We start from the raw sequence: 13,955 nt of genomic DNA, 5'->3' as shown, positions 1-13,955 counted from the left end.
TTAGAACACAACATTCACATCATGAGAAATGTCATTTTTTGGGATCCGGATCCTCTCCAATGAGGAGTGTGCCCAATGAGTGTCCAATGAGCATCCAATGGCTAGGTTGGCTGAGCGTGCACCGGGATATGTGCCAGCCAGTTTAGCTGTTGGATGCCTCATTGGGCATTCATTTGGCGATCTCCTCATTGAAAAAGGTATTGCAAGTAAGTATTGACCATCACTAATATTTTTTGCGACAGAAAAACCTCATCGGCATTCCAGTAGTTAAAGTGGTATCGCAAAAAACAACTAACAAAAAGTCTCCCGATGGGAAAGATATTTAGTCAACGGATAATATTTTTCATTGTTAATAATCTATTTAACGTGAACTATCGTAACGAGTTTTTTTAGTCGTTGAAAAGTACATTACCAAGAAAATTCCATCGCTAAAAAATTTATTTTTATCTACAAAAATATTTTTCCTGCAATTACATCCATACATTGTCATCTAAAAATAAAAAAAAATTTAACTATTACCAAGAAAATTCCATCGCTAAAAAGTACATTACCAAGAAAATTCCATCACTAAAAAATTTATTTTTATCTACAAAAATATTTTTCCTGCAATTACATCCATACATTGTCGTCTATCTTAAAAAAAAAAAAAATTAAGTGTACATACATGTGACATAAGAATTCCTTGCTTTCATTTCACTTAAAAAAATTCTATACATCAAAAAATTTGCCTCTAAAAAAAAATTCATTATTAATGTTGGGAGTACTCCTCCATCAACAAATGTAATCAACTTATAGGCAAGAGGCCGGTGAGTGTAGATGGTGAAGAGAGTAGTAATCTACATATATACTCAATTCCTGGCACTCACAAGAGGTGAGTGTGGTGATAAGATGCATGGCGACATGAGAGTCTCTTCGATCCTTCGTGATGATGAGAAGCTTAATCGAAGATTGCTCTTGAAACGTTTGTGCCTTATTACTGTAGGTACGTCTGTATTTCTGGACTTCCCCACAAAATCCTGAATTCTCTTTAGAGCTACTTCCATGGTCTCATCATCCATGTTTGCAAAGCACACCCTAAACCAACCAGGCTCTGAGCAATGAAAAGAAGAACCTGGAGAAACATTGAGCTTAACATCATTCACTATGACACGCCATAACACCATCTCTGCTTCTAGTGTTGGTTCTTTGAGGAGTTTCCTTAAGTCCATCCAACAAAATAGACCAGCATTACTCTTCAAGCATCCAATTCCTACTTTACTAAGCTCCCTTGTGATGACCTCATACCTTGTTGATAGCCTATTTGCATTCTCAGCGATAAACCTTTCTACAAACACATCATCTGCTAACATAGATGCGATCAGGTGCTGCGTCTGTGTGGAGACTAGTCCAAAGCTTGACATCTTGCGAGCAATGTTCACGACCTCATCGTTGTATGAGTAAACTATGCCGACCCTGAAGCCTGGGAACCCCATATCCTTTGAGAGACTATACACGATATGAACGAGATCTCTGTTCAAGGTATCGTCTTCCTCTAATATCTCAGCGATGCTTATGAATTTGGGTTCGCTAAAGACAGTGGCTGCGTATATCTCATCGCAGACCAGGTGGATGTTCTTCTCATTGATGAATCTTACTATGGTTTGCAGTGTCTCTCTGTCCAAAATGGTTCCTAAGGGGTTAGATGGATTGGTGATCAAGATGCCCTTTACGTTGATGTTGGCTTCTTGGGCTTTCTGATATGCTACCTCCAATGCAGCTTTGGTGATCTTGAAATCGTTAGAGCTCTCGCAAACGACCGGAATTAGTTGCACTCCTGTTCTCCATCTCAAATCTCGATCGAACCTGCAATTGGTATGTAACTTATTTAGTAAAAAACTAAAACAGAGTTAATCAAGACAATAAAGAAATTTGGACAGAGTTATGAACCTTTTAAGTCGATCACATATAGAGTTAACTACGTATTAAATGATGTTGTTTGACTAATGCTACGGTCTTTGCCTACTTGATTAGCTCCATTTGAATTGACTTTAGAGTTAGGACTTCTATTCCAACTATCAATTCTGATTAATAGAAAGGTCGATTGCTTGTTATTCTAACTTGCTTAGTGTTTTTTTTCTCCTAATTATGGTATGACCATTGCAGTTGGTTGCTGCGACTTTGACAAATTAAAAGTTGGAAAGAGTGTAGGGACGAATGATCAACCATGAGGAAAAATTCGAGCAAACAATTATACACAACACGAGAAATTTAACTCGTGGGAAACTTTAGACACAAGCAAGTAGAGATCACATATAAGATACAAATTGGTGGAGAGAAATTTTTTGGTATAGTGAAAAATCCTTGGTTCTCTCATGTGGATGTTGGCATTCGTATCAACCATGGACATCAAATTCCTCTTATTGTGTGTGATTATTTGCTTGTTTCCTTCCTCATGGTTGCACAGTGGTCCCCAATAGAATGAGTGTAATTCCACTTCGGTGAAAGTTGGGAACCTAGGACTTATACAACAATCCATAAAAGACCCACCAAAAGATCCATTAAGTTGACATTTATATTAGCTCCCCTCCCTTGTATACAATTATTGAACCTAATCCACATTATTCTCTAAGTTACTCATTTTTTACTCTCTCTCCATTAAAGCTCAAATATTTGAAAAAAGGAGAAGGAGGAGAAGAGAGGAGGACAAGAGAAAGAGAGAGATACATACGCTGGGTAATAAGGTGAGGGGACCAGGAAGGCATCACCAGGATCGGCCAAACAAAAGGTGATCATCTCGTTAGCTCCGGTGGATCCACCACCCATAACTATCCGATTTGGATCGAATGTGACTCCTCTCACTTTCCCCATAAATTTCGCCACAGCCTATCGCATTTGAGACACCCACAAAATTTGATTAATTAATGTAATAATAAAAAATGTTTATGATTTACTCTGCTTCATAGTGAGCGAAAAACAGAGTTTCTATATGACCTTACCTCTCTAAATGCTGGCAAGCCATGGTAGTCCTGAAAGATGGCAATTTCCCTGAATTCTTCGACTCCTTCTGTGGTGCAGATAGATGCTTGTGGGTTTCTTCTAATCCAATCTTGGATCAAGTCGAAGCAAAGCTGCATTTTCAATAAATAACAAGAAAATTGAGTTTGACTCTGTTTTTAAGATTTGAAAGTTGAAACCCATTTACAGTAAGCATCGATTAAATAATTTCATATGTGAAGAACATACCTGATTTTCTGCAAGACCCATCTGGATAACTCCATTTGGGTTTTGGGTTGAGTGGAAAGGATTGTTGTCGTAGGCTTTCCAACCATCAAAATATGGAGAGTGTTCGCCGTGTCCATGGTTGGTTGCTATCTTAGATAATAGCTGCCTGTGTTGCTCACTTGATGTGGAACTCATCATTCAATGTAATTGCAAAGCTAACTAGAGAGGGTTTGAATAGTAGATGCAGCAAGTACTGGGTAGAACTCGCAGTGAAAGATGGAGACTTTGAACTCAGAGGAGAGAAGAATTTATAGGCAGAGAGTTTCAAAGTTCAAAATTTTCAGAACCAGTGGAAAACCCAGAAGTCCTTCCTAAGCACAGAGGCGTAATTGCTTGCGTTTTAATTCCAAAAATAAATAATAAAAAGATAAGCAAGTGGGGATTTTTTTTTGTTACCCTCTTTTGTGGTGGCCACTATTGGTTTGAAGTTTTTAAATTTGTTTTTCTTTTCTTCAAATGAAACTTCCCATGAACGATCTCAAGAGTTCCTCCTTTGGAAACGCAAGGAGAGGGAAGGGACTCAGAGGGGAATTTTAGTCAATGGGACCTACAATTTCGAAGAAAATTTGAGGTCCTTTTGAGGTTATCTTCTAAGTTGACCAATACAAGCTCCCAAAGGGCAAAGCCAACTGTGATGCAATTCGCCCAGTCGGACCAGTTGAGGGTCAATGAAATTCAATTGGGTTGGTAGGGTTCTCATTATCTTCATCAAAATTCGAATCAAGGGAATCTTTCAAACCTAAGGACTGAAAACAAAAATCCAAATTTTCTCCTTCACTGTGGAAGTCTTGCCAAAAGACTTAACTTTTTAATTGCATCATTAACAGAGGGTTGCCTTTGTGATTACGAGGCAATCCAAAGTCAATTTGGAACCTCTACTATCGAGCTGCCCGGTAGGACCCTACTGCCAAAACACAGCAAGGCAGTAAATGATCGCCTTACCCCCATTCGGGCAAGGTGCTCGGGCATGGGTAAGGTGGTCATTCCCTGCCTTGCTGTGTCTTGGCAGTAGAGTCCTGTCGGGCAACTCTGCAATAGAGGATCTGAATCCAATGCAATAAATGGAGCTTCATGGTCAGGAATGGGGTTTATCATAGGGTTTAGTCTTATATATATTGATAGAATAGTATAAGATTGTTGGGTTTATGACCTTGGGAAGGATTTCTTTACCTTGAAGTTCTGGTTTCTAGATTGGACCTTTTCAAATGAGATTAGAATGAGTCATCTGTTTACCGGCCATTAATTGGAAGACCCATGGCCTAAAGTTGGGGAATTGATGCAATGAGTGTAGTTTTTTAGGTAAGAATTTAGGGAAGATTTTAATTTCACATTGATCAAGTAGTGTGCGATTGCTAGACTTATAATTCTAAGAAGACCCTATTTTCCCTGAAGCTTGGTATTTTGGATTAGACACCTTAAAAAATTTCTACCCATGTGATGGGCATGGAACTAAGCGTATATAGGGTTATTTTTCAATCTCAAAACGTGAAACTATGGATACTTTGGTTGGTCTACTACTAATTAGGGGCAGTCAAAGGCATTCATATAGTTCATGGAATTGGGATCAGTATCGGTTGCCGGCAAAACCAATACCAATACAAAATCGGACATATCACTGCTACTTAAAAAACCCGTATCCATTTTATATCGACCAATCCATATTAATATCGATCACAACTGATATCAATACAGCTCAACCGATACCGATTCCTAAATCCATGGCTAGTGGGAACTCTTGAATAAAACTAATTTTATATTTGATCAAATTAGAACCAAAATTTAACAAAAATAACCCAAAATTTTTGGAATTAGGTGACAATAGATAATAATAGTACATGTGCGTGTCTCACATTTTTTTAGTCTAACATGCATATGGGAAAAACAAGAATGCATGGTCTGTCATATTCAAGAGTAGCCTTGCTATTTTTGTAGCACAAAAATTCAAAGGAACCTTCAGCCCTCTCTCTCTCTCTGGTTAATTCAGTCTATTATCAAATTTGCATTTGTTTACAATCATCAAGGGGAACCGGGCTTTGATTCATTTTGGGAACAATGGTGGATTTTTCTCTCAAGAATAGTACAAGGACCATGCATGTGTTAGGTATTTGATCGATACAAAATTGATGATGAAACGTGTTAAATCAAACCATTTAACCTATCTTATACTAGACTAATCCAATCTAACGCACATATATATACTAGAGTGACCCCAATTTGATACATAACACCATATTAGTTACCAAACAAATATTGTCTCAAAGTATGTGTTTGTTGTGTGGCTCACATTTTTAGAGTTTTAACTCACCATAAAGAAAACAAATGTACGTTCATCCAAGCACATGCACAGCCGAGGGAAAGAGAAAAGGATGATGGCGAAATGAAGACGCAGAGGATGACGAAATGAGTTCAAACAGGTAAAACTAGATTTGTTGAAGGAGATGAGGTGTCACACACTCACTGGAAGATTCTAAAAAGAAGGCAATGGCCAGTGGGGGAAAGCTAGCTGGAATGAAAACGGCACAAGTGAAGTGAAGTCCCACGTACCTTCTTGTTATTTTTTTTTGTTGTTGTGTAAAAATATAAACTTGGGGGTGAAAAGACTACTAATAGAGCATTTTGAAGAATTGACTATGGAGGAGATCGATGAGCTCACAAAAGTTGACAATAAAAATTTAGATTAGCCTCCACCATGTTAATTATTAGTAGGTAAGCTGCTTGGAGGGTAAGATGTTATTGGTGAAGTTTGATCTCAGTCCCATCACGAATGACTGTAATGATATTTTGATGGATCGTTTCATCTTTGAAACGCGTCAATATGGTAAAAAATTTCATACACTAACGTCTTTGGCACTGACCTGTAAAGTTCATCAAGAGTTTTGATTTTATATGTATTTTTCAGCAGTTTTTTACTCTTTGAGATTAAGATTTTTTTATAAAATATTATTATTTCTTTGAGAAATGTGAAAAGATTTTATATTTTACTTTATAAAAATTAGTGAATTCATACTATAGCTCGATCGTGGATCGAGCTTGCCTTCTTGGGGGTGAAACCCACGCAAAGCTTGTCTTTCTCTTTACAGTTTCTTTTTAGAGATCGTCATTTTGGACTTTTTTTTTTCTGAACACGAGTGAAAAAAAGATCTTCGTAACTTTATTTCTACTCTGATTATAAGTGATAGTAAACTCCCACACACTTAGGTATGTCCCCAGTTGCTCCCCACCGCCATCCTCAGTTGGGTTGGGTTGGTGCAATCATCAATCATGGTTGAATACTTGAATGGTATGACTAGCTAACGCGTTTCTGTATGTATTTTCCATGTCACAATTTCAATGTTTTATTTTCTTATCTGGTACAACTACAGGTGTCATGTTAAGAGGCTTATTCTTCAAGACTCCCCTCTTATGTTCTTGAATTGGGTAATCCGTACTCTTACCCATAATGGTTAGGGTATGGTGTGACCCTCAACCCCTTCATCAGAAGGGTTAGCTAGATATCAACAGGGTTTTAACAATTGGGAATCGGATCGTTGTACCAATCAATTTGGATTGCAATCGTGATTGATCCCGATTTTCACCGATTCGACATGGCCTTTTCACAAACGAAAACCCTCGAAATTCCATGTTTTTGGACCAAATGAAAATTTTATGAAATTTGGTTGCAATTTATTTTTTCTCTCTTCATTGATGGAATTAAGAAAGAGAGATGGCAGTGATTAAAAGCCTTAAAAGTCTTTCAAAACAGTTCAATCAAGATTCACATGAGTGAGGGGCCATAGTTATACATGTGAACCCGGGATCACCATAGCCCTTTCACCTCTTAAGCACTTTGTGTAAACAAGGGTTTCATCTTGATGACCTATATTAAGCAGATCCTTCTTTGGGAGGGGACCATTGGCTGCTTTTTTAAGTCTCAGTGACTTTGTTTTTTGATGGGTCAGGTCAGAAATTCTATTTATTGGGTTACAGAGATTTTTCATCTTTCTCTTTCTAGAGTGGGAAGTCAAATCTTGATATTTTTACACGTGGACATGGTTTGAGGTATCGGTATCGTATTGTCCAATACGGGTGATACGTAACGATTTTTTTAGGAGTCGATTCGGATGGCATGTTGATACTGTATCGATGACATGGTACGAATAAAGGTAAAACAGTCAAAAAAACTTGTTTTTAAAAAAAAAATCAAGAGTAAAAATTTGTTCAATACGATCGATCTATTCTGATACCATATCAGTATCGTATCAGTTTTGCAGGTGATCAATTCCCGATTCGATACCGTGCACTAAAACCATGCACATGGACCATTCAAACTTTGACAATCCATCTACTAATTATGACAAATTTTCAAGGAAAAGAAAAGAAACATTAGTTACCAAAAAATAGAAAGGAGACATTACTCTCCAAAATCAGCCAAAGTAGTTACAATTAGCAGGTTGTGTTCATACATCTAATTAAGATTAAAAATTACTCTCTTTGGCAAAAAGAACCAGAAGGCATCGATAATTTGGATTAGTGAAGGTAGGGAGCAGGAACATAGAGAGCATTATTTGATGAGATAGGACTCTTTTAGTGCCTTGTGGAACACTCTTTACAAAAGTAGTTAGTCAGAGGGTCTTATCCTAAATTATACTCTTAATCCATCACCTAACTCTTATTTTTAAGAATCTTAACATTCTTTGTGTGTTGGCAATTTGACCTATGGTGGTCTTCATTAGATCTTTCAAATGTATATGAAGAAACTTCAGGTCAGTTTCCTCCAAATTAATATGGATGTTGCTCTAGTGAATTATAAGAGTTTTCCTTCAAAGCCTGATTGGAACTTGCACTGTTTATTATTATTAGTGTAATTACACTTCTACCCCGACCCCCATCTAGTGGTTGTAAGGCACGATCGTGCATGTACACAGTCATGCATAAAAATTGGGTCCTATAGTTTTTATGGGAGAGGGATAGGCACATAGCCCTTGTGCAGTAAACTAGCAGATGGCATCAATGGGGGCATGGGACGAGACATTATACAGGAGGGGCTAGGGGAGTCATTTAAAAGGAGAGAGAGAGAGAGAGAGACCCAATTGCTATCCATTAGATGGATTTTTCTGCCGCGAAAAGTGAGGGTTTTTATTTCTGTCCTTAAAAGTATTTTTTTATTTTAGTGTAGATACCCATGTTCCGTCCCTAAGGCCATGGAAAGTGATGGTTCTTATTTCCTTTCCTTTTCTTTCCTTTTCTTGTCGATCCAATCCACACCATGAGGGATTCATCCTCACAAGTTTCCCACCCGCTTTTATTATTGAAACAAGCGGGGCCTAATTGAAACAGTTGAGGAGGCAAAATGATCGCCCCACCCCTAATGAAAGGTGAAAATCCGACCCCAAATACAAGCGCACTCTCATTAATTGACTGTCATGGGCGGATGGCCCCTGCGCACCCCCACAGAGAACGCTCCACCATGCTTTATATATGAGTTTGTGGCTTTCCACCAACAAACTGTTCAGTTTAAAATTTTACTTTGACCCTGTTAAACCCTGACAAATCATGGAAACCCTAAATTAAAGAAGAAAGAAGTGTAGTTGCTCTCAACCAAAACCGTGGGAGGAGCTTATGAATAAAGTACAATGCCTTTGATGGTCAAGAATCCAAATCAAAGGAAATATATCCAAGATAAATAGGAAACAACAGTACATCCTAATAATCCTATACAGGAAATTTAATCAAAGTTAATCACATCCGATATGGTCCATTAATAGAACCAATCATACAAGCTTCTTGATGATGAGAAGCTAGCTTAATCGAAGATTGTTCTTGAAATTTTACTACTAATTACTACTGCATGCAGGTACCTCTGCTTGTCTTGACTTCCCCTCAAAATTTTGAATTCTCTTAAGAGCTACTTCCATGGTCTCATTATCCATGTTTGCAAAGCACACCCTAAACCAACCAGGCTCCGAGCAATGAAAAGAAGAACCTGGAGAAACATTGAGCTTAACATCATTCACTAGGACATGCCATAACTCCATCTCTGCTTCTAGTGTTGCTTCTTTGAGAAGTTTCCTCAAGTCCATCCAACAAAATAGACCAGCATTGCTCTTTAAGCATCCAAGACCTACTTTACCAAGCTCCCTTGTGATGATCTTATACCTTGTTGATAGCCTATTTGAACTCTCAGCGATGAACCTTTCTACAAACACATCATCTGCTAACATAGATGCTATTAGATGTTGCGTCTGTGTGGAGACTAGTCCAAAGCTTGACATCTTGCGAGCAATGTTCACGACCTCATCGTTGTATGAGTAAACTATACCAACCCTGAAGCCTGGCAATCCCATATCCTTTGAGAGACTATACACGATATGTATGAGATCTCTGTTCAAGGTATCGTCTTCCTCTATTATCTCAGCGATGCTTATGAACTTGGGTTGGCTGAAGACAGTGGCTCCGTATATCTCATCACAGACTAGGTGGATGTTCTTGTCGTTGATGAAGCTTACTATGGTTTGCAATGTCTCTCTGTCCAAGATAGTCCCTAAGGGGTTTGATGGATTGGTGATCATGATGCCCTTTATGTTGATGTTGGCTTCTTGGGCTTTCTGATATGATACCTCCAAGGCTGCTTTAGTGATCTTGAAATCGTTAGAGCTCTCGCAAACGACCGGAATTAGTTGCACTCCTGTTCTCCATCTCAAATCCCGATCGAACCTGCAATTGGTATGCAACCCATTTAGTTAAAAAACTAAAATTAACAGATTTAAGACAAGAAAATGGGAGATTATTCCTACATCGGCTACTAACATATCCCCCACTCATACACTGAGAGTCCCGCCACCTAAAAGTTACAATTTTTGGGGCTCTTCTCCAGCCTTGCGGGAGCTGAACGGTCCAGCACTCGAAAACCACCCCAAAAAACAAGGGTTGGTCATTTCACAGGGGGGTGGGTGGTTCAATGACTAGATCATCCCTGTTTTTGTTGTCGTTTAGGGACTGAAAGAAATCCAACGCACAACTGATGAAAACTTTACACGATATCAGAGTGGATTTTCATTGCATCCACGTGTCCGCAGTACATACAGACACTGCCACGTGGATATAGAAAGAGAAGGCAAATGTTAAAAAATAAGAAAAGAAGGCGAAGAGAGGAGGACAAGAGAGAGATAGGGATACATACGCTGGGTAATATGGTGAGGGGACCAAGAAGGCATCACCCGGGTCGGCCAAACAAAAGGTGATCAACTCGTTGGCTCCGGTGGATCCACCACCCATAACTATGCGATCGGGTTCGAATGTGACTCCTCTCACTTTCCCCATAAACTTCGCCACAGCCTATCACATTTGAGAGACCCACCAATGTCAGTATTGTAAATATCGAACACTTTGATAGAGTTAATTTAATATCAAATACCGATTTGAAGAACAAAGTGATTGATCCCCCATATGATCTTACTTCTCTAAAGGCCGGCAAGCCATGGTAGTCTTGAAAGATCGCAATATCCTTGAATTCTTTGACTCCCTCTGTGGTGCAGATAGATGCTTGTGGGTTTCTTCTAATCCAATCTTCAATCAAGTCGAAGCAGAGCTGCAATTTTGCAATAAATAACAAGAAAATGAGTTAGTCTTCTATCATATTTGGATGGAGCAAAATCTTAGAAATTGGTCGAGACAGTAGATATACAACTATACATCAAATTTGGGAATCGATCTCATTTTAGGTTAGGGGTAAGGTGCAAGTCTTCTAAGACTATTGCATTGATCCCCCCCCCCCCAGTATAGGTTCATGATTTCTTATTGGGATTTATCTATTCAGCTTATGGTTCCTGTTGCTTCCCCTGGTTAAGGGTGGTGATACATTCTCATTGGCCCCTGCACTGGTGGAGGAGGGGCCATGTAGACGGATAAAAATTTTCGTGCAAATCAGATAGCTAGCATAGAGATGCCAATGATCGAAGGCGCGAAAATGGAATCCCACTCTGATTAAAAGGGATATTTTTGAAAAATACTAATACTTAAAAGGGGTATTTGGAGTACCCATAGGGGAAGGGGATTAAATATTTCATTTGGACGGATGTGATGAGTCTTATTGTAATTCAGACCTGATTTTCCGCAAGACCCATCTGGATGACTCCATTTGGGTTGTGGGTTGGGTGGAAAGGGTTGTTGTCGTAGGCTTTCCATCCATCAAAATATGGAGAGTCTTCACCGTGTCCATGGTTGGTGGCTATCTTAGATAATAGCTGCCGCTGCTTGTGTTGCTCACTTGATGTGGAAGTGGAACTCATCATTATCCAATGTAATATGCAAAGCTAGCTAGCTAGCTAGAATGGGCAAGATGCAGCAAGTGCTGGGCAGAGCAAGCAGTGAATGGCTAGCTACCGATGCAGTGAAAGATGATGGAGTCTTGAACTCAGAGGACAGAAGTATTTATAGGCGATACTGGAAGTGGAGGCAGGTATTAAAGGAGAATGAAGAAAGAAAGAGAGATTTTCAAAGTTCAAAATTTCCACAAAGCTGAAGAAGATCCAGGGAGTACTAGCTAAGCACAGACGATAAGGTCGTGTCATTCGTTTGCTTGCGTTCAACATACTCTATTAAAACATATGTGCGGTTAAGTTTTCCTCCACCCACGTTGAATGGGATTTCATTCTCTACAGAGGGGGGGGGGAAGGTGCAAGAGCAATTCGGCTATCCTCCAACCGTGGCGGGAGCTGGAGGATCCAGCCTAGTCAAAACAGCAGTGTTTGAATCATTTCACAGGCGGACCCACCACGGTTGGAGGAGAACCAAATCCATGCAAGAGAGCTTCGGGAGAATATTTTGGAAACATACTAAAACCCCGTAAGGGTTTGTGAACTCTAAATTAGTTTTTTATTTTGATAAAAACCCTAAAAAGTGGGTGAACGGTCATCTATAGGTGATAGAAAATTTTCTCCAATTATTTATGGACAAAGTTTTGCTCCACCCATAGAGAACGGTTCACCCACCATCCTAGGGCTCACAAAGCACAAATCCCTCCTAGTGTTTTTGTATGTTCCAAAATACTCTCCTAATACCCATTCCCACCCTCTCGATGAATGGGATCCTATTCACCGTGGGTGGAGGGAAACTCGATTTTTTATTTATGTTTAAATACAATTCTATATTTACTCTTATAGCTCGTGGGAGTTATTTTCTTTTTCCGGTAGTTAGCTATACTAATGGCGTTAATTAGTTTGAACTTGTTCTTCTCCTGAGAAAATTTCTTATGAAGTGAAACTTCCCATGAAGGATCTCAATTCTCAAGAGTTCCATCAAGCTACCTCTTTTGGAAAACGCATGGAGATTTGAGAGGAGATGGAAAAGCATCAAAGGGGACTTTTAGTCAATGAAAACTAATATTTGCAAGAAAATTTGAGGTACTTTTGAGGTTATCCTTTAAGTTAACCTATCGATCCGAGTTTCCAAAGGTCAAACCAACTGGTTACATGTCGCCACATCAGACCAGTTGGGGGTAATCAATAAAATTCACATGGTTCTCATTATCTTCATGGAAATTGGAATAAGGGAATCTTCATAGAAAGATTTTTAAAAAAATGATAAATCCATTATTCTAGATACAATCTGAAGGGAGAGTAAAACTGCATACATTATGATTCTCTCTAGACCCTACAGCGGCGGGAGCCTCGTACATTATTTTTTTATATGAAAATTTTGTTAATAGACTTAAGGGTTTTAAGGTACTACTCTAAAGTAGATGCAATGAGTGCAATTCTGTGATCAAGAATAGGATTTAGTCCTACATCGATATGGTTGAAAGAACCCTCTCTATCTTTATATTTGAATTTTTGGGTTGGATGTTGTCAAACGTTATTCAAAAGGATTGTCTGTATACCGATCAATAATTCTGGAATCTGTATGAGTTGATGCAGTGACTACAGTTCCTCAACTAGGATTTTAGTTCCACATCATTTGGGATAGTGTATGACTATTGAACTTATGGACCCTCTTATGATCTTAAGAATAGTCTTTCCACCCTGAAGTTTGGATTTTTTTTGTTAGACATCATCTAAACACTTGCTCACCATTTGGTGGGGTATGAAACTAAATATAAAATTATTTTCTGATCTCAATATGTGAAACTATGGATGTTGGTCCATAAATTGCCTCTTTCTTACGACTAATTAGGGACAACTAAGCTAATAATTTTCTTCCCTCCCAATAATAGAACTGATTTGGGATTTGATTAACTTTTAGAACCACATTTTTTAAAAAATTTCTAATTTTTTTCAAATTAGGTGTAAAGATTCGGATCGGACATGGATCCGATGTGTGACACCCACACTTAGAACAGTACCGGACCATGTTAGGTAACAAAATAGTGTGTTAGTATGTGTTGTGTGACTCACATTTTTTCAAAGTTTGACACCCCATCATAACATATATAGAGAGAAAAGAATGTAGGTTTATTCAAGCACATGCACAGCTATGGTTCGAAGTTGGATTCTCACAATCCATCCCAACGTGCTAAATGTATGAGAGAGAGAAGATAATGGCGAAATGACGACGTAGATGATGACGAAATGTGTTTGACGAAATGCGTTCAAAAAGGCAATTGGGAACATAGATTTGTTGATGGACTCGAGATTAGGCGTGTGGCCTTAGAATGATAAAAGAATAGCTTTCTACTCTGTTTTCGTACGTAATTATAAGGAGTAGTAGTAAACCCCAAC

The 13,955-nt window shown here is 38.7% G+C and overlaps 1 protein-coding gene and 1 pseudogene across 1 annotated transcript; both read right to left on the bottom strand.

Annotated features, from left to right (window-relative positions):
• Nucleotides 1–816: 816 nt before the first annotated feature.
• On the bottom strand, nt 817–3,426 carry LOC122646299 (annotated as a pseudogene).
• Nucleotides 3,427–9,061: 5,635 nt separating this feature from the next.
• LOC122646404 (1-aminocyclopropane-1-carboxylate synthase-like) lies at nt 9,062–11,531 on the bottom strand. The gene is made up of 4 exons (XM_043839954.1): nt 11,343–11,531; nt 10,697–10,828; nt 10,421–10,575; nt 9,062–9,954 (listed from the first exon to the last, which is right to left on the bottom strand). Exons 1-4 carry the CDS (start codon nt 11,529–11,531, stop codon nt 9,075–9,077), a joined length of 1,356 nt encoding a protein of 451 aa, XP_043695889.1. The 3' UTR covers nt 9,062–9,074.
• Nucleotides 11,532–13,955: the final 2,424 nt, after the last annotated feature.

This window comes from Telopea speciosissima, chromosome 1 (assembly GCF_018873765.1).
Source record: "Telopea speciosissima isolate NSW1024214 ecotype Mountain lineage chromosome 1, Tspe_v1, whole genome shotgun sequence".
Taxonomy (NCBI): domain Eukaryota; kingdom Viridiplantae; phylum Streptophyta; class Magnoliopsida; order Proteales; family Proteaceae; genus Telopea; species Telopea speciosissima.
The sequence above is the reverse complement of the archived record's forward strand: the minus strand, read 5'-3'. Positions and strand labels throughout refer to the sequence as shown.